General features: G+C 43.2%; 1 protein-coding gene across 5 annotated transcripts in view; it reads left to right on the top strand.

Annotated features, from left to right (window-relative positions):
- POLQ (DNA polymerase theta) overlaps positions 1-18279 on the top strand; it is a 99796-nt gene that overhangs the window by 38307 nt on the left and 43210 nt on the right. For 2 of the 5 annotated variants that reach the window (XM_068698367.1, XM_068698375.1), the window contains exons 22-29: positions 1136-1310; positions 1778-1904; positions 3775-3893; positions 4446-4630; positions 4955-5066; positions 6699-6823; positions 8271-8421; positions 10108-10223. In XM_068698367.1, coding sequence (XP_068554468.1) covers positions 1136-1310; positions 1778-1904; positions 3775-3893; positions 4446-4630; positions 4955-5066; positions 6699-6823; positions 8271-8421; positions 10108-10223 — 1110 coding nt within the window. Of the gene's footprint in view, positions 1-729; positions 1080-1135; positions 1311-1777; positions 1905-3774; positions 3894-4445; positions 4631-4954; positions 5067-6698; positions 6824-8270; positions 8422-10107; positions 10224-16826; positions 17439-18279 lie in introns of those variants that run through there. The other 3 variants (XM_068698385.1, XM_068698390.1, XM_068698396.1) reach the window with 3 other exon arrangements.

The following is an 18279-nucleotide window of genomic DNA, read 5'->3' as shown; positions in this document are numbered from 1 at the left end:
AGAAACTTATTACTGCCTTTCTTCTGCCAGTTACCACTGTAAATTCAAACTGGATTCAGCCTTCTTTGTTAGCAGTTATTAACTACTCCTACTCGTCTAAAGCCCAAGTATAGCAAGGACATAACTTCAAATAGCAGGTTTCAGTGAGAATAGTCAGGCAGAATTTGATTTCTCAAACCAAATGTAAGACCAAAATAGTGTAATTATTTTGTAAAACCAATAGCAGAAGAATGTTTCAACATCAGCTTGAAAGATACTTAAATATCATGGTGATTAAGTACGCTATTTTTCCTACCAGTTACCACACAGTCTGTATTTTGTGCTTCAGAGAATGCTTCTTCAGAATGGTTGCTCTTATGGTTCACCAAATTTAGCATTTCAAAAGATTGTATATATGTGAAGGTGATCAACTACTGCAGGCTAATGGGTACTCTTGTCAGACAAGTAACATTAGCAGGTAGATATGTTCCCCATTTTCAGGACTCATTAATGTGTTATTTTCTTAGTTTCACCTTGTTCATGTAGTCAGTGGCCAGAAAGGAAGTATTGATTTTTGAAACTGAAGTGGCTGTGAATAAATAAGTGTGGTAGTGGTGGCAGAGCAGGGAGCAAGAGGCAAAGTGAGGATTCCTTCCTTTTGTGATGTGGAAGGCAGAGGTTGGAACTGCCTGCTACATCAAAAAAATGTTATATCTGACAAATGTTTGTGTAACGTTGTCTTTTGAAAAGAGCTCTTAGCATGCAGATAGGAGAGAACAGGGAGACAAATATGAAGATGGAGGAGAAGCAATAAGCTGGGCAAAAAGAGGAAACAGGAGTCCCATCACAAGTGATGCCATGATCATTTCAGGTGACTTGTTGGGTGGTGCAGACTAATGGTAGTGATAAGGGTGCAAAAGTCCAAAGAGAGGTGATTGCCTTGTTTGTGTGTGATAAAACTAAAACTGTATCTCGTTGTGTTTTCGTTGTCCATGTCTAGGCAGTATATGTGGAAAAGAGCCATTTGATTTTAAGGCAATGAAACTGGGAACTCACTGTGGGTGAAGGAGTTACTTTTTCCTGCAGAACTGCAAAAACTTTCTAAATAAAGCTTTTAAGGCAATTAATTATAGTTGTGTTTTTTTCTCTCCACAAGGATGTTTTGGAGAAATTAAAGACACTTCACCCATTGCCGGGGCTCATACTAGAATGGAGGAGGATCAACAATGCCATTACTAAAGTGGTGTTTCCACTACAGAGGGAAAAACGATTGCATTCAGTACTGGGAATGGAAAGGATATATCCAGTGTCACAGACTCACACAGCTACAGGTAAAGAAATGTGTGCAAAATTGTCCCTTATTATTTACTTTTGGCAGTGTTTGTGTGAGGTAAAGATCAAGGAAATCAAGAATTTGTTTCTTTCAAAACAAATGAAAATACAGAAATACCTCTGTCACATTAATCTGCCCTAGAAGTCTAAATGTGTTAAAATACATACTTTTTTTGTTCCCTGATAAGTATTATTCATTTCTTCCATGTATTAGCATGTAAATCTCTGACCCTGGAACAGGTTCTGGATTTTAGGGTTTCTTATTAGTGACAAGGAACTGCTGCAGTGGAATCGCCTTAATGAGCCAGAGCTCATTAAACCCAAACTATTTTTCCTTTTCTTCAATTTTCTCTTCTTTTTTTTTCCCCAAAACATCTAGTTGTTGGAGATGCAGATGTGTGTTCTCCTGCGTTAGGTTAGAGAGCCTCCTTTTGGACTCTCAATTATGCCTTGTCTTCCTTCTCAGGTCGTGTAACTTTCATGGAGCCAAATATCCAGAGTGTGCCAAGAGATTTTGCAATTGAAATGCCCACTGTGGTTGAAGAAAGCCCACCCTTTCGAGCTGTTTATTCTCGTGCTGTTTGTGGCAGCAGGTAGGGGGGATCTTAGCAAAGTTTCTGTCTACTTGCCTGATCTTAATGTGGTCAAGTTGTCAAATTTCTCTTTTCTGACTTTGCCTGTGGCTGCTGTCTTGTCAGTGTGGCTCATTGCTCAGTGTTTCCCTTACACTTTGAGAGGAATAAACACCAGAGCGTTCAGTGACACATGGAAGACATAATACTAATAGCATGTGGCTCCATGTAGCCACTTGCTTTTTGTAGTTCTTTATGAAACCCTACTGTTGTTGGATGGAAAGCCTGAGTCTAAGGAGTAACTGAACTGTTTAGAATCTGGTTTGACTTCCTAAGAGCTACACTTAAAGAGGGTGGGATATTGTGGAAGGAGTAGAAGAATATTCAGACATTTTGTGCTGTGCAGATCACTGTGTAAGGGAACATGGGTGAGCATATTTTTTGTTCTTTGCTATTAATTTCATTTGTGATGAAGCACCTTCTTCAACAGCATGCAGGTATCGCCCCATTTTGACATTATTACACACCAGCGATTAAGCAGTTGTGTGGAAGTCTAGTGAACTATCAAGGTGGAGTTTTTGGCAGCTAGCTTGTGAGCCTTCATACTTGGTGGTGGTTTTCTCTCCTTTCAGTTTCTCTTCTTCTCCCACTCAGGCTCTTGTTCCACATGTTCTCTAGAAGAACCAGGACTAGCCATGGAGGCAGAAGTGTCATTTTCAGAAATAGCTCTGGCAATGCTTAGGCTTGTAGCAGTTTTGCAGGACTGTTGGAGAGTGAGCTGGGTCCCACAGAGAAGCAGGCCATCAATGGAAAGGAGTCCTTGCTGAACTTTGAGACAGGCCTGCTTTTCAGACTGATTGTTTGGAAATACATTCTTTATTTAAACCACTGTGTTAGGAAGCTGTGCAGTTGCAGAGGCACAGAAATAACTTCTGGCACAGAAGAAGCTGTCTTGTAGTCCAAATCTGATAGGCCTTACAAACTTCAGTCCAAAGTGTCTTTTTTTTCTTAGCAATTATCATACCTGTGTGTTTTCTTCTTTTTACTGTAAGAAGCTTCTGACCAAAGGAATGTAACTAAATTAGGTAGTGATTAAAAGCCCTTACTCACGCAAAGAAATTGGGAACTTCTTCTGGACAATGTGATTATCTGTAGTTCCTGCATGTTGTCCCTCACCTTTATTTCTTTTGAAAATGTATTTCTGTGACTGTTGTGCTATCCTTCATCTCCTTGATCCCTACCATCCCTGAAAAGACAAAGTATAAGAAGAAAAGGGAGTGTCCAAGGGAAGAACAGGTGGTGTCTTCCATGCTTTGCTCTGCAGGATTGTCATGGATCTCAGAGAGATACCTTTTTCATTTTAATAAACAAGTTGCTCAGGATCCTGACCCAGATTTCAAGGGCTTATAAAGGCCTTTCACTGGACAATTTTTTGCTCAGTCTTTAGCAAGAAAACATGCAGGGTGCTATAAGCATATCATCTGCAACTTTTGCTCTGTTTTTTTGGTTTTGCACATGTACTTATGATGCTGGGGGGAATCTTTTCTGTCTCTATTAGCAGTTGGTTGGAGTAGATGTTCTACATATGAGAACAATGTTGAGAGAAGACTTGGCACTCAAGGTGCAGTGTTGAATTTTTAGGATTCCTGTAGGACTCCTTTTTTGCCTTTTTTGGAATACTTTTGTCACAGATCTGGGGTCAGTAAATCCCATCAGTTGTACATATGGTCTCCAATTCTCCCATGGTTAAATTAGGCATGGGTTGTCCAGCAGGGTGGAATAGAAGCTACTGTCTTGCCCTCTTTCACTGATTTTTTGGTGACAAAAAATGATTATGCATCTTTAAGTGTTTTAAACATTGTTGAAGAAAAGTCATTCTTTGTCTCCACAGAGGTAGAAGGCATTCCAGTATGTTGCCTAATGGTGTAAATATTCAGGATGAAGACAGATTTAAAGGAAGAGGAATCCCATTTTCTGTTAGCATGCGGCATGCCTTTGTTCCCTTCCCAGGTAACAGCCAGATCCTGCTCTGTGCAAGCTACTTGTTAAGAATATAGTTAACAAAAAGTCCTAGATCTTATGAAGAGTTAAGAAATGCTGATGGTACATATCTTGCAAACGTATCTTGGCAAACAAATGGAGTAGTTATTGTGCTCTCAAAAACATTCACAAGAAGACTGTAAAGAAGAATGTTTTAATTTGGTAAAGCATTCAAATGTTTTTATTCCAATGGACATACCTTTATTCCCTCTCTAAGAGGGAATATTTTTTTTAAGGAGCTATACTTACAGAGCTCTTAATGCACAAATTGCACTCTGCTAGGATTCTCTCTATCCCAATGTCTATTCTCTGTGAGGTTAACTCCAGGAGATGAGGGGAAAGTTCTGTGGTTTAGTAGTAGATGTTTTATCCTCTTTGCTGTTACTGCATGGACATCAATGATGGCAACAGTCAAGAAGATGTGATTTGGGCCTTCAGTCTGAAGGGGTGGAGAGTCATATGCTTGGGATGTTGTTGGAGTAATTTATAAAATAATGATTTAGCCTAATTTGTTGACTTCAGGTGGCTTAATCTTGTCTGCTGATTACTCTCAGCTTGAACTGAGGATCCTTGCTCATTTGTCTCATGACTGTCGACTCATTGAAGCCTTGAACAGGGGTTCTGATGTCTTTAAGAGCATTGCAGCAGAATGGAAGATGATTGATCCTGAAGCTGTTGGAGACAGCACCAGACAACAAGCTAAACAGGTAATTTTTAGGAAAAAAAATCAGCAAATTTCTTGGCAGGAAGGTTTAGTGTTCAATGGTTTTCTGTTTGAGTTTGGCTGTGACTTTTCAGTAAATGTTTTGTAAGTCCTCCTGATCCTAGAAAGTTTTGTCTGGGACTGTCTCGGTTTTGGGGGGTGAGTGGAGAAAGGCAGCATGAATGGCTTGGACTTGAAGCATTCTCTCTTCTTGAATGCTTGCCCTTGTTACCATACCCTTGTTTTCTAGTGAATCACACTGTTTTGGCTCAGGTTTCTCTGCATGGCTCACCATATGTTTGTGGTTCTTTGCACTGTCCTCTGGCAGATTTGCTATGGAATCATCTATGGAATAGGAGCAAAATCTTTAGGCGAGCAGATGGGGATTGATGAAAATGACGCTGCCACTTACATCGAATCCTTCAAATCAAGATACACAGGTTAGGATAAGGCTGTATGGGAGCTGGGTGTCTTGTGGTGGTGGTGGTTTGATTATTTTTATTTATTTATGTATCTATTTATGGATGTGGGGTGTGTGTTTGGCTTGCTTTTGATTTTTAAATCCCTTCACTTCGTGTCTCTTCAAATCCTAAATTTGTCTCAGCACTCTACTACTCCTATCTCTTTCAGAAATGCTTTTCATTTTGAAAAAGTCCAGTGCATGAGCAGAGCAGTTTGATACTCCAATAATGTTTTACTCTACACTCCTGTTTTATTCATCTTTAGGACACTGTTGTTTGGTTATTACACTTATCAGCCCTGGGAATTCATTTTAAAGCTCTCAACTTTATGAAGAAATATTTTCTTTATTAAAACACAATTTCAAATGATATGTAATATGACTTTAGATCACGCTTCTTACAATATCTAAATATAACTGTTGATCTCTTTTGTCTTCTGATTTGATTGAATTTTAAACTGCTTTGCTTATAACTTACATTTTTATCCATCTGCTCAGATTAGCTCTCTCGTACTTTGTAAAAAGATATTGTTGTGTTTGTAAGAAGTATGTAAGCATGTTAATTTTTAGGAAATCTAAGAGTAGAGCTACAATCAGAAAATGAACAGAGGGCAAGTGGGAGGAGACACAGGTAGCTGTAATCATAAAACTTAGAAATGAGCTGGAAAATTATGTTCTGAAGATTCAGGATTTGCTTCTTTAGGAGACAAATGATGAGGAATGGTTTCCTATTATGAGTGTGTTTAGTCTCCAGTAACTTCTGGATAGTCTCTCCTTCAAAGACCACTAGAAATGACTTACTGCTTCCTCCCCCCTCAGTACACATTCAGTCACACAAACCCTGCAGTGTGCAAAGACCATGGATTGCAATTTCACTTCCTATGAATTTTCACTTCTGTGTATTGCCATTGCTAAATTACATACCTAATGGATTGACTAATGCTGTCAGTCTTGATCTCGAATAGCTCCTTTTAAGTTTTGTATTTTGTAAACCTCGGAAAGTAACCATCTGAAGTCAACTTTTTCCACTTCGGTGCAGTTGTTACCTGAACTTGCAGTGATAGAGACTCTTCCATGTCTCACCTTTCATTGACCTAAGTTTCTTTTTAACACCTTTGATGGATTGGCTCCTTCCCTTGCAGAGCACAGGTGGGTGAGTTTTTCATCTTAGAATTTGAAGTGACACAGCCTGAAGTCAGGCAACCTGAGGCAACAAGAGCTCTGACTTCTGCTTTAAACTTACCCCCTTCCTGCTACTTGTCTTTCCAGTGCTGTTCCAGGTCCTGACCTCTTCATTAGCAATAATCCATGTATGATTCTCTGTGCCTGGCCACTGTGCAGAAATGACTTCCTACCTCCTTTTGCACAGCCAGATACCCTGACACTCTGCACTCTCTTCCACCTCAAAAGTCTTAATAAGTTTCCCAGCAGAGCTGAGAACAGGCTGAATAAGTGATCGTGTGCTTTTGACCCCGCCACTGACAGGGTCTAGGAAATGTAAAGAAATACCTTTGTGCTGCTTGGGTTTCCCAGGCTGCTTTCACTGACCTCAGTGAGGAGTCAAAATGGAACATCAGCTGTCTTAGTGAAAACTTTCTCTTTCCTATCACAGGGATTCAGAAATTCTTGAGGGAGACAGTAAGGAGCTGCAGAAGAGATGGGTTTGTGCAGACCATCCTGGGAAGACGGAGATACCTGCCAGCTATTGGAGATCCAAATCCTTACAGTAAAGCTCACGTATGTTGAGTGCAGTACTTTCCTTTTTCTTTTCATGTTAGGTTTTTATACGTGTCCATAACTGTGTTTTTAGAGGGTCTGTGAGCCATTTTGGTCATGACCTTCCACTTCTCACGTAGTTCATTGTTTCCTCAGTTGTTCTCTGAATAACAAAGCTTTTGTCATGATCTGTTTGACGTAAGTCGTCTGTGACTGGGTGTGCTGCTGTCATCACTGTGCTAACCTCCCTTCATAACTCCCATTTGGAACTAGAATGAGTAATTTATTGATGTAAGCAGACATGATTTTAAAAAGCCCCCACACAGTGATGTGGTTTAACTCTTCCCACTCAGAGGTCTTTGCATGTTATACTCTTTCAGCACTTGAATAAGAAAGGGGATTTAACATCCTATATTTTGGGGTATTTGTTTCTTTTCTTATACACTCTCAGAGGAAAACTGCTCTACCTTGTTAGATAAATATTTATTTAATATACACCTACACATTGGCATTATTCTCAAGGTCATTTTGGACACAGCTGTCATAGATGCTGTACTTCAGTAAGAGTGAATTGACTCCCTGGAGAGGTGTTGGTGCATTTCTGTGGGGAGGAGGCATTATATTTCTCAGTAGGAAGATGAATCAGGTTGTGTGGAATTAAAGACTGGAGTGGAAAATGGAGAGGGTGGAGGAGTTTGTACTCTGAGTAGTTGAATGGGAAACAAGGAGATGTTTAAAAAAAAAAAGTTTTTTATTTTTTGAGATGATTTGACTATTTAATCTGAAGGATACTTCAATATGAAGCTTTGTAGATGTACCTTCTGTTCAACTTCAATAAGATTTAAAAGAATAAATCAAAGACCAATTAATGAATTATCTTCACTTTCATTTCAGTTTCCTCATAACGTTTTGTAAACATTTCAGTTCTGATCTGAGAGAAAGAGAAGACCCCGTGAATACAGTTTTCTTGCCTGAGAAGGGGAATGGTAGAGAATTTTCTTGTGAGGAAAAAAACGCCGTTGTGTCAAAGTGGTCTGGTGTGGTTTTGTACATGATCTGGGAGTTAGGGTTTGATGCACTATGACTGATAATTATCCATTCCCAATTGTTTTGAAGATAGGCAGAAGTGTCTCATGGTCCTTGGATTTGCAGTGACATTTTTCTGGTCCTCATGAAAGGCTGTAACTATGTGTATATGCTTCTCCCTCTTCGGGCTCATGACTTTTCAGACTATTGCCCCTGATGCCAATACATCTTAAATTTGTGGATATGCTGCTCTTTTCAGTCATCTGGAGAAATACTGTGCATGAAGCTAGTCTGTAATGTCTTGTGCATATATGATAAACTCTGGAGGTTTTATTGTGCCTGTACTTGGTCAAATATTTAGTATTTTTAATGAAGTATGTGTGGCATGCTGCATTAGATTTATTTTTTTGGATGGGTTTTGAGAACAAGTGTCTTTGTTTAGGCAGAGCGTCAGGCTGTAAATACAACTGTTCAGGGATCTGCTGCAGACATTGTCAAAACAGCCACTGTGAACATTCAGAGACGCCTGGAAGCTTTCTCTTCTGTGAAGTCCCATGGGCACCTGGAGAGCTCATTCCAAAGAGATAAAACAGGTATATGGACCTCTTCCTTCCCCCTGAGTGAAACTTTCAGTGTTTATAACTGGGAAAAAAAATCACCCAAAAAAGCTTAAGGGCTTTGGGTGGGAGACAGATTTTATTTTCTGACTGTATTAAGTCTTTGCTTAATGGGCAAATGAGTTGTAAGGAGAGAGGGAGAAAACCCAGTTGTCTCAAAGATGATGTTGCAAAGGTTGGTAATTGGAGTTCCTTTGTGATACAGTCTGTGATGCCACTACAGATCTGTTCAAAAGTAGGAAGGAGAAACTGAGCAGATATACTGGCTTCAAAAAGAGTAAGAAGATGGAGTGGAACAACTTCTAGTTCCAAAAACATATATATTTTTTTGTTTGTTTAGAATTAAGTCTGGCATTTGTTGAACTTTGATGTACTGAGGCTCCACAATATTGTTATAATAAAGCATTTACCAGCATAAATTTCTTCTGGCTGCAGATACTAAAGCTGCACTTGGGTACTCATTCCCAGAGGAGTGCTACGAGGCCTTTTTTTTTTTTTTAGCATAGCGTAGACAGTGATTGTTCATCAATCATACGTTTTTAGAGAGATAACATAAGGAACGGAATTCTATATTTTGTTGATAGCTCTTCAGCCTGAAGCACAAAGCTGTCTTAATATGAAGAATCTGATTTGTAGGCATGAGAAGGAAAAATAATTAGTTGTCAAACCTCTAAAAACATCAGGGAATTTTATTTTAGAGAGGCAAGATTCAGAGGTCTGCAGTGTATGGAAGGCATGTGCCTACCAGCAACATACCTCTCCAGGAGCAGAAACTCCTGATCTTTGGCCAGGGAGAGTAGATGCATTTGTGACTCTTTTTCATCCTCTAATATTAGCTGTTTTAAAAATTTGAAAGAATTCCCTTTCAGCAAGCTGTGATGCCTTTCCCGTCAGAGATGCGTGCTGTGTCATGTGGCTTCTTGAAGCAGCTGTGTTGAGTGTGAGGAACTGATGGGGTGAAACCCTTCCTGTAGTTGTGAACTGGAGTCCTCCTGTTAGCTAACCTGAGAAATAAATAACTTTTGAGTCTGATGCATGTGTGGTAGATTTTTGTTTGTTTTCAGTTTTTACTATGGAACTGTTTGTTCTGTCTTATTTTTGGCAGGCGAGATCTACCAGGATCCTGTTTTTGTCAGCTGCTTATTTAAAAACTGCTCTTTTCTTTCCTTTTTTTTTTTTTTTTTTTAACTCAGGAGTATAGCTACAGTTTCAGATAACTGCATTTGGGAGGAGGCTACTGCCTTTTTAGACTAGCCATTAAAATGATTTTGGAAGAAAAGCAGAATCCTAATTCAATGCCAGAGAACATTATAAACCAACTTCTGATTAAACTTGACATGATTTTGTTTAAAATTTACTTTTAAAACAGATGGTTCAGGAGACACGACTGCCTCTTGTTTTTGTTCTGATTCACATCTTTATAAATTAAGGCTGAAATGTTTATATCTAAAATGTTTTTCATTTAACATTTTTCCCTCGGTAGCTGTACAAATATTGATAGGATAGTAATGTTTTCTGTTTTTATCTTTAGGCACGGGCTTTTTCATTTTAAAGTTCCTCGTGTTCTTTTTCTTAGCATTAGGAATGTGTGAACATTTTTTGATTACAAAAACAAGCCTCTGCAGAGTGATGTCTAATGCACTGTGCTCTTCATCTGTGCAGGAAGGCTATCCAGGAAGAGAAACAGAGGGATGCTACATCCCATCAGTGGAGGTTTCTTTATCCTGCAACTCCATGACGAGCTCCTCTATGAAGTTGCAGAGGATGATGTGATCCAGGTACAGCTGTGCAGTTGTATTTTTTTTTTAAACTATCTGCGGCATTACACAGGCCTTCTTACTAGGATGGATTCTCTTCTGATATGTGCTAAAAGGTCTGTGAAAGAAATGTTAAATTGGATGAAAAACTATGTCTGTATTCTTGATTACTTTATTTTCAGACTTGAACCATTCCCATGGGTGAAGTTCATAGCTTATTTTCCAGTGTGTGCTTTGCTGCCCGTAGCAGCAGTTCATGACTCAGTGAGTGAAATAGCTCAGTATCGTTGATAGCTGCAAGGGGAAGATTTTCTCATGTGGAAATTTCCTGAGTTTGGAGGAATTTTTGTCTCCTTCTTTATTCTCCTGTCTTCTGTTGCCTAACTCTGTGTGTTGTTACCGCTGTAGTTTGTAGTCTGTGTAGGGAAAGGAGGACTCTGTGCTTTTGGTACTGTTTCCTCATTCCGTATGTACCCATCTTTCTGGTAAGATTATTATTCTGTTTAGGTTGGATGTTAGGAAGAATTTCTTTACCAAAAGGGTTGTGAGGCATTGGAATGGGCTGCCCAGGGAAGTGGTGGAGTCACCATCCCTGGAAATCTTTAAAAGACGTTTAGATGTAGAGCTTAGGGATATGGTTTAGTGGGGACTGTTAGTGTTAGGTCAGAGGTTGGACTCGATGATCTTGAGGTCTCTTCCAACCTAGAAATGCTGTGATTATGGTTAGCAGCATGCTAGATAAAGGAAGTATGTTGCGTGGACTTGAGATATATTTCATGTGCGTATATATCTCTGTGTGCTCTTCCACTGTGTAGGCACTCTGGTGCTTGGGTACATCAGTGCCTGTGATAGCTTTTAGTACCAAGCCTTTTAGCCTGTATGCTGGCATGTAAGTGTTTTCAAAAGTCCAAAGCACAAATCCAGGAAGGCTCGCAGGGTGAGCTCCCGTACCTGGGGGATGTCATTCTCCTGCTTTTTTTCTGCCCATACACATTTGTAATGACAGAAGACCATTTCCTGATGGCAAGTAATAACAGTCTGAGAGAGCTTTCAGTAGTAGTGACTGGTCTGAGCAATTTTTTTCAACTTTCTGAAGAACAAAGTGTTTAATATTTTTCTTCTGAATCCCAGCTCTAGATTCTGTTCATTTTGCCAACTGTGATCAGACACTTGCTTCTTCAATCCAATCAGGCTATTTCAGAGATGAAAAGGCACCTAATTTTCATTTTGTAGAAAACTGAAATCCCTCTGGAGTATAGGCTTTTACATCTTTAGATGCTAAATCCAAGTTATCATGGTGTCCCCAGCAGAACCAGGTTCAAGTGAGTGGGTTTGAGTATTATTTATTTATACTTATTTATTGTGTTATTTTTTCAGTAACAGCCTTAACTTCAAGGACAATTATTACCAGCTTCTCCAGTTTCCTTTAGATATACTTCAGCCCATATAAATTCTCTGGGCAGTCATTTAAAACAGAGTATGTACATATTTCCCAGACTTGGACTTGTGTTCCAGATTTAACTTGCATGTTTTTCAAGGATTTTTTTTCTAGCTGAAGCAACACTGTGCTTCTTACCCCTTTGTTTAATTGCTTTTAGGGCCAGAAAGGATCTTTTTTTGTGATAATACTGCCTGTTCTCCCTTCAAATGCACCATTAGAATAGTGCTATAGTGGAAAGTTACAGGTTTGAAAGGATCTCTTAAATCTCTCCCTCTCAAGCCCTCACTGGAAGCAGGGCCTGAATTCATTATCCCTTTTGAACTGCAATACTCATTTTACTAAAAAGTGGGCATTTCTTGTTTTCTGTGTTGGTGAGGTTTTTTTGATCTTGTTGGCACAAAAGTTTTATTATACTGTAAGTAATGTACAAGTATTGTACTGTAAGTCAAGGGCAAGAAAGAAGACCGTGGTAATTACAGACCTGTCAGTCTCACTTCAGCGCCTGGTAAAATGATGGAGAAAATTATTCTGGGAATTATTGAAAAACACCTGAAGGACAGTGCAGTCATTGGTCACAGCCAAAACGGGTTCAGGAGGGGAAGGTCCTGTTAATGAACTTAATTTCCTTTTATGACAAGATCACCCATCTGGTTGACCACGGGAAGCCATTTGATGTAATTATTTTGGATTTCAGTAAAGCTTTCAATACTGTCTCTCACAGTTTCCTTAGATCCTTTTGATCGAGGCCAAGCTGAACATGAGCCAGCAGGGTGCCTTTGTGGCCAGGAGGGCCAACCGTGTCCTGGGGTGCATCGAGCACGGCATTGCTAGTCAGTCATGGGAGGCGATTGTCCCGCTCTGCTCTGCACTTGTGTGGCCTCAGCTTGATTACTTTGTGCAGTTTTATGCACAACACTAAGAAGGACATAAAAATATTAGCGAGTGTCCAAAGGAGGGCTACAGAGATGGTGAAGGGTCTGGAGGACAAGATGTATGAGCAGCAGCTGAGGCCCCTTGGTTTGCTCAGCCCCGAGCGGAGCAGGCTGAGGGGAGGCCTCATGGCAGCCTGCAGATCCCTGAGGAGGGGAGCGGAGGGGCAGGCGCTGAGCTCTGCTCTCTGGGGACAGCGCCAGGATCCGAGGGGACGGCATGGAGCTGGGGCAGGGCAGGGTCAGGCTGGGGGTTAGGGAAAGCTTCTGCACCCAGAGGGTGCTTGGGCACTGGGACAGGCTCCCCAGGGCAGTGGTCACAGCACTGAGCCTACAGAGTACAAGAAGCGTTTGGACAATGCTTTCAGACACATGGTCTAAATTTTGGGTGGTCCTGTGTGGAGCCAAGAATTGGAAAGAAATGCAAACTCAATCTGAGGTTACACCATAAAAATGTATATAATAATAATAACTGGACACAGGAGAACTGTCAAAGGTTTATTATGCAAACAACTCTTTTCAGAACAATCAGCCTATGAACTGTGAACAACTGTGAACAACTCTGAACCTGGAAGTGGGTGCCGCTCTCCCTGCTGTCCCTAGTGGGTCCTGCGCTAGGGTGCCGGCCCATCGCCTGCAGCTGTCCTGTCTGAGCCGCAGGTGCAAGTTGGGCAGTGTGGGGGTGCTGAGGGCTGCCAGTCGGGTGGATTTGGCATGGCCGTGGCAGAGGCTGCTGCCAGCCCGGGACTTGCAAGTGGACGCAAGGGAGGTCTGGCAGCCCCGGGAAAGCGCGCAGCTGCCGCGTTTCGGTGCATAGGTGGCAAGGCGGGTCCCATGAGAGGCAGCAAGTGGGACCGTGTGGGAGTGGGAGAGGCAGGTGGGCTCTGGCTGCTGCGTGCTGGCAGCTGGGGGGAGGCCGGAGGCTGTTGATTGTCCCTGCCTGCTGCCTCTGCAGCGGGGCCTGGCAGGGAGGGAGCATCCGTGCATGAGGCTGGATGGGCACCGCTAGCCTGGGGGGGGGCTTTTGCCTGGCGCTTTGGGAGAGGGGCCCCTGGGGGGGCTGCTGTCTGCGTGTCTTCTTCTGCAGCTTTTTCCATCCCGTCCTTCTCCTGCCCAGCATCTGCTCCCCTCCCATGCTGGATGCCTGAGCTGCTGCTGCTGGGGGACTTTGCATCCAGATCCGCCTGTGTTGCAGGGGCAGCCGTGGCTTTCCTCTTCGGGGCGGCACGGCGATTGCAGTTGATGAGCAGGTGGGGAGAATACCTCTTGAAGTTGGGGTTGTGGTAGAGGAGTAACTAAAAAAATGCAAAGGAGGAGAGTTAGTTGCTACCATTTCCCAAAAATACTAAAAAATCGTTGATTGAGAAACCCAGGTACCATGACTCGACAGATGCTTCTGCGTAGCATTAACATAGAGGTCAAGGTAAGACTACCCTGCTAATGTGCATCCGACAGTTGAAACAAGAATTCAGATATTGCACAGCAAGAGATCTTGCAACTATATTAAACTGAGTAGACTCCTCATAGCCCAATTGATTTATATTTCCATTCCATTAATTTAAACTCATTGAGTATAACCCAAATATAGTGTATCCACATTTCTCCCACTCATCAATGCCACCTGACAAATACCTCGACACCAGCCTGAGAAAGACATTAAGTTTAGAACATTTACTGTCGTCCTCACCTCCTCTATTGCCAAGGCCTACTTTATTTAACCCCCCCTATCTCCCACTAGAATATCGTGAGTGTTGGTTCATGTGTGGAGCAAGTGATGTACCTTCCTATGAGCAGAAAATGCATCTTCTGCCATGAATTTGGGAAGCGAGGCAGATCTTGGGAAGGTCCATTTCATTTTGGTGAATCCGTACAGGTTAAGTTCACGAATGAAACTCTTCACACTGTCAGCCTCAAAAATTTTCTGCGGCCCGGTCCTTCCCAGCACTTCTACTTGAAACATTTCCTCATCGATCACAATACAGCTTTCACAGCGAGCCCAGCAAATGCTCTTAAACTCGTCGCCTTCAACTAGGTACCACAGCTTCGTTGGGAAACTGAGGAAGGAGAAGACATTGGTTTTGACAGCACGCTCCTCAGAAGAACTACCGCGTCTGCTCTCACGGTTATCAGTGGAAGCTGGGCAATCCTTTCCTCCCTCTCTTGATGCTGCAGCACCATCAGAAGCTGCTCCTCCATCCTGTCCCGGAGGCTCAGCAGAAGGGGACTCTGAGGATTCAAGCGGCTTGTCTGGAGCAGCAACGGGTGAAGTTTCTGCTGGAAGCGGCTCCCTTTTAATTTCTTTTGTCTCATCTTCACTGAAACTTCCGCCTGAAGCCATTTCAGTGGGCAGCTCAGTCTTCGTCCTGCCAGTCAGCAAGTGAGACCCAGCTGGTCTGTCTGGGCGTTGTGGTGGGAGATGCTTGAACATCACCGTGACACCCGCAGTCACCGCAGTGACATCACAGTGGAACGGCCAGAGCAGATGCTGCTGCCCAGCACTTGTTGCTGGTGCTGTAGCACGGGTGTTTCGACTCCAAAGAAGCACATAAAGCTGTGTTGAAAGGGGATCGCTTCTTCCCTAGACCTTGCTTCCCCTTCCCCGTGTGATAGCTCCCTTCTGGCCTCCTTGATGTCCCTCTACGTTTTGCAGCTGGGGAGGGAAATCAGTTGCCCGAGCAATGTGAACTAAAGAATGTAGCAATCTCTTCCTAGTTTCCTGCCACTCCTTGAAAATGCCCTGTGATTTCCACAGCACCGCTTCTGCAAGGGAATAGCTGTGTACCCAGGCGATGCTCCTCAGGGTCAGCAGTCTCCCAGAGGCTGCTCTGCAGGTCCAACCAGAATAAAACCTATACAGATTTTGCTGATGACATAACAGAGTAGATGTACAAGCCCTTGTTTCTTTGATTGGCTTCCTGTGCTTTGATTTGATATTTTAGCAGTGTGGAAAGCAACTCAACAAAATCAGTGATGTTCTCCAAGCCTTTTAAATCACACCCCTCTCTACAGGGTCAAATGGGTCCCTTTTTGGAAAGGAAAGGTTCGATGTCGAGGTAGTGTCTGGATGCACTATGGATGGAATAAATCCTAAGTTTGCAAATCATACTAACTATGAGGAGATGTGAGCTCCCTTGTGTATAGACAGGCCTTGTGGCGAGATCTTGACAAGTCCGAGTGCCAGGCAATCACTGACGTATGAAGTTTAAGAGGGACAAGCGACAGATTCTTCACCTACATGTAGGTTGGGGCAACATTGCCTCTGCATACAGAGTGGGGGATGAGCAGCCCTGCAGCAAGGGATCTGGGCACTGTGGTCAGTGGCAAGTTGAAGAGGTATCAACAGCGTACCCTGCGGCCAGGAGGGCCACCCATACCCTGGGCTGCATCAGGCACGGCATTCCTAGCCAGCTGAGGGCAAGGATTGTCCTGCTCTGCTCTGCTCTGCTCTGCACTGATGTGGCTTCACCTCAAGCACTGTGTGCAGTTTTGGGTGCCACAAAATAAGAAGTACATAGAGCTGTTAGAGAGTGTGCAAAGGAAGCTAGGAAAATGGTAAATAGAAGGTCTAGAGGGCAAAACGTGTGAGGAGCGGCTGAGGTCCCCTGGTTTGCTCAGCCCCGAGCGGAGCAGGCTGAGGGGAGGCCTCATGGCAGCCTGCAGCTCCCTGAGGAGGGGAGCGGAGGGGCAGGCGCTGAGCTCTGCTCTCTGGGGACAGCGCCAGGACCCGAGGGGCCGGCATGGAGCTGGGGCAGGGCAGGGTCAGGCTGGGGGTTAGGGAAAGCTTCTGCACCCAGAGGGTGCTTGGGCACTGGGACAGGCTCCCCAGGGCAGTGGTCACAGCACTGAGCCTACAGAGTACAAGAAGCGTTTGGACAATGCTCTCAGACACATGGTCTAAATTTTGGGTGGTCCTGTGTGGAGCCAAGAGTTGGACTTGATGATTCTGGTGGGTCGCTTCCAACTCAGGCTATTGGGTGATTATTTTATGATTATATACAGCAAGTGTAGCTCGTGTCATGTTGGAAGTACAGCAAAAAGCAAAGTCAGCTCATGCAGGCCCACAGTTGCACCATTGCATGGTGCTTCTTATTAGATCAGCTCTTGAATTAAGTAAGCAACCTGGAGGCGAAAACCTCTTTTCTTACTTACCACTTCAGCAGTCCAGTTAACTTCAGTTTAGGCATTTTCCTAAGTGCTGCTTTTGTTTGGAGAAGAACATTTATTCGGTGTTTCCTTCCATTCCTAATATTTCAGGTTCCTTAAGGAAGTCACTGCTGGTCAATGATTTCACACTCCAGGCCCATTCTTTGGAAGGACAGTGGCCAAAAAGGCAGCCAGAGCAGATGTTGCTGCCCAGCACTTGTTGCTGGTGCTGTACCACGGGTGTTTCCACTCCAAAGAAGCACATAAAGCTGTGTTTCAAGGGGATCGCTTCTTCCCTAGATCTTGCTTCCCCTGCTCCTACCTGAAAGCAGCAGCTCCGGCTCCTACCTGAAAGTGGAGGAAAGCACCCGCTGGTTCCAGATCTCACTGAAAGCAGCCTGGGAGCTTCTGCCCCAGTCCTGCCACTGCTGCCTGACGGTGCTGCCCTCCTGCTGCTCCCGCAGGCTCAGGCTGACCGGTGCCTCCAAGAGCACTACATCAAAATGATGCTTGGTGTGCAGCTAGATGACTCAGACACCTCCCTGAGCATCAAGTAGGCTGCAGCCAGCTTCAGCAGCAGCACGGCACCACCAAAGAGTTGTGCTGCAGCAGAGATGCAGTTTGTCAGGCACATGGCCAGGCATGCCTGCCACCACTGCTTCCACCTCAGATGTCTGCAGATCTGCACCCGTAGGCTGGTGGGCAAAGGCTTTTCTCCCCCCATGCCGTGAAGAAGGTTGGGTTCCAGCACCTGACGCCAAGAGCTCTGTCTAGCCTGGTGCGGGAGAGATTGCCCCCTGTCGCCGGTTGATCCTCCTGTGGCACCTCTGCTCTTGCCTTGACAACTTGCTGTTAGGCAATGAGACAACAATGTTTGACCATTGTTCTCCCTGAACAGGGTTTTGTTCGAGTGCATGAAATCCAGTTTCAGTTCTGCTAACCAAGGCATCCTTCCCCTGTCATGCCCTGCCCCTATTCTGGAGAGCGTTGGGGATAAAATCGTCCTAGTGTTATGGACTTCAAATAAAGCGCAATGCCTTCAGTGGCTTGCTTTACCTTGAATCGCTGGTACCCATTCCAAAGCAATTTCCGGAATTCTTTACACATCTTCAAATTGTCGTATCCTGTTTTGTCACGGAACAATTTCCTAGTTGTGAAAACCTTCTTTGCACTAGAGTGCAAACCTGCAAAAGCTAATCTCAAAATAATGCCATTTTCTAGGCTAACAAAGTGTTAATGAATCCGATTTTTCTAAATGTGCATCTCTTAGGCACATCTTTAGGAATCATCAAGTTCTATTCTGATCTTCCCTAATGCAACGGAGATGAACTTCTTCAGGTCAGTTTCAGATTGGAGAGAAGAAAAACCAACTGCATAGCACTTACCTTTTAAGGTTTAGTGACAAAATCAATCTTTTAACTGTTATGAAAATAGTCAAAACCTTAAAATGGCAACTAGAGCATGGTGACCGATTTGGTAACACTTAAAAAGGATGCTCAGAAAACTGTAAGCGCAGAACTGTGGAAAATCAAGCCCTTTAAGACTGGCCACCTTAGATATCCAT

Source organism: Anas acuta, chromosome 1 (genome assembly GCF_963932015.1).
Source record: "Anas acuta chromosome 1, bAnaAcu1.1, whole genome shotgun sequence".
Taxonomy (NCBI): Eukaryota; Metazoa; Chordata; class Aves; order Anseriformes; family Anatidae; genus Anas; species Anas acuta.
Note: the sequence above shows the minus strand (reverse complement) of the source record. Positions and strands in the feature narration are given on the sequence as shown.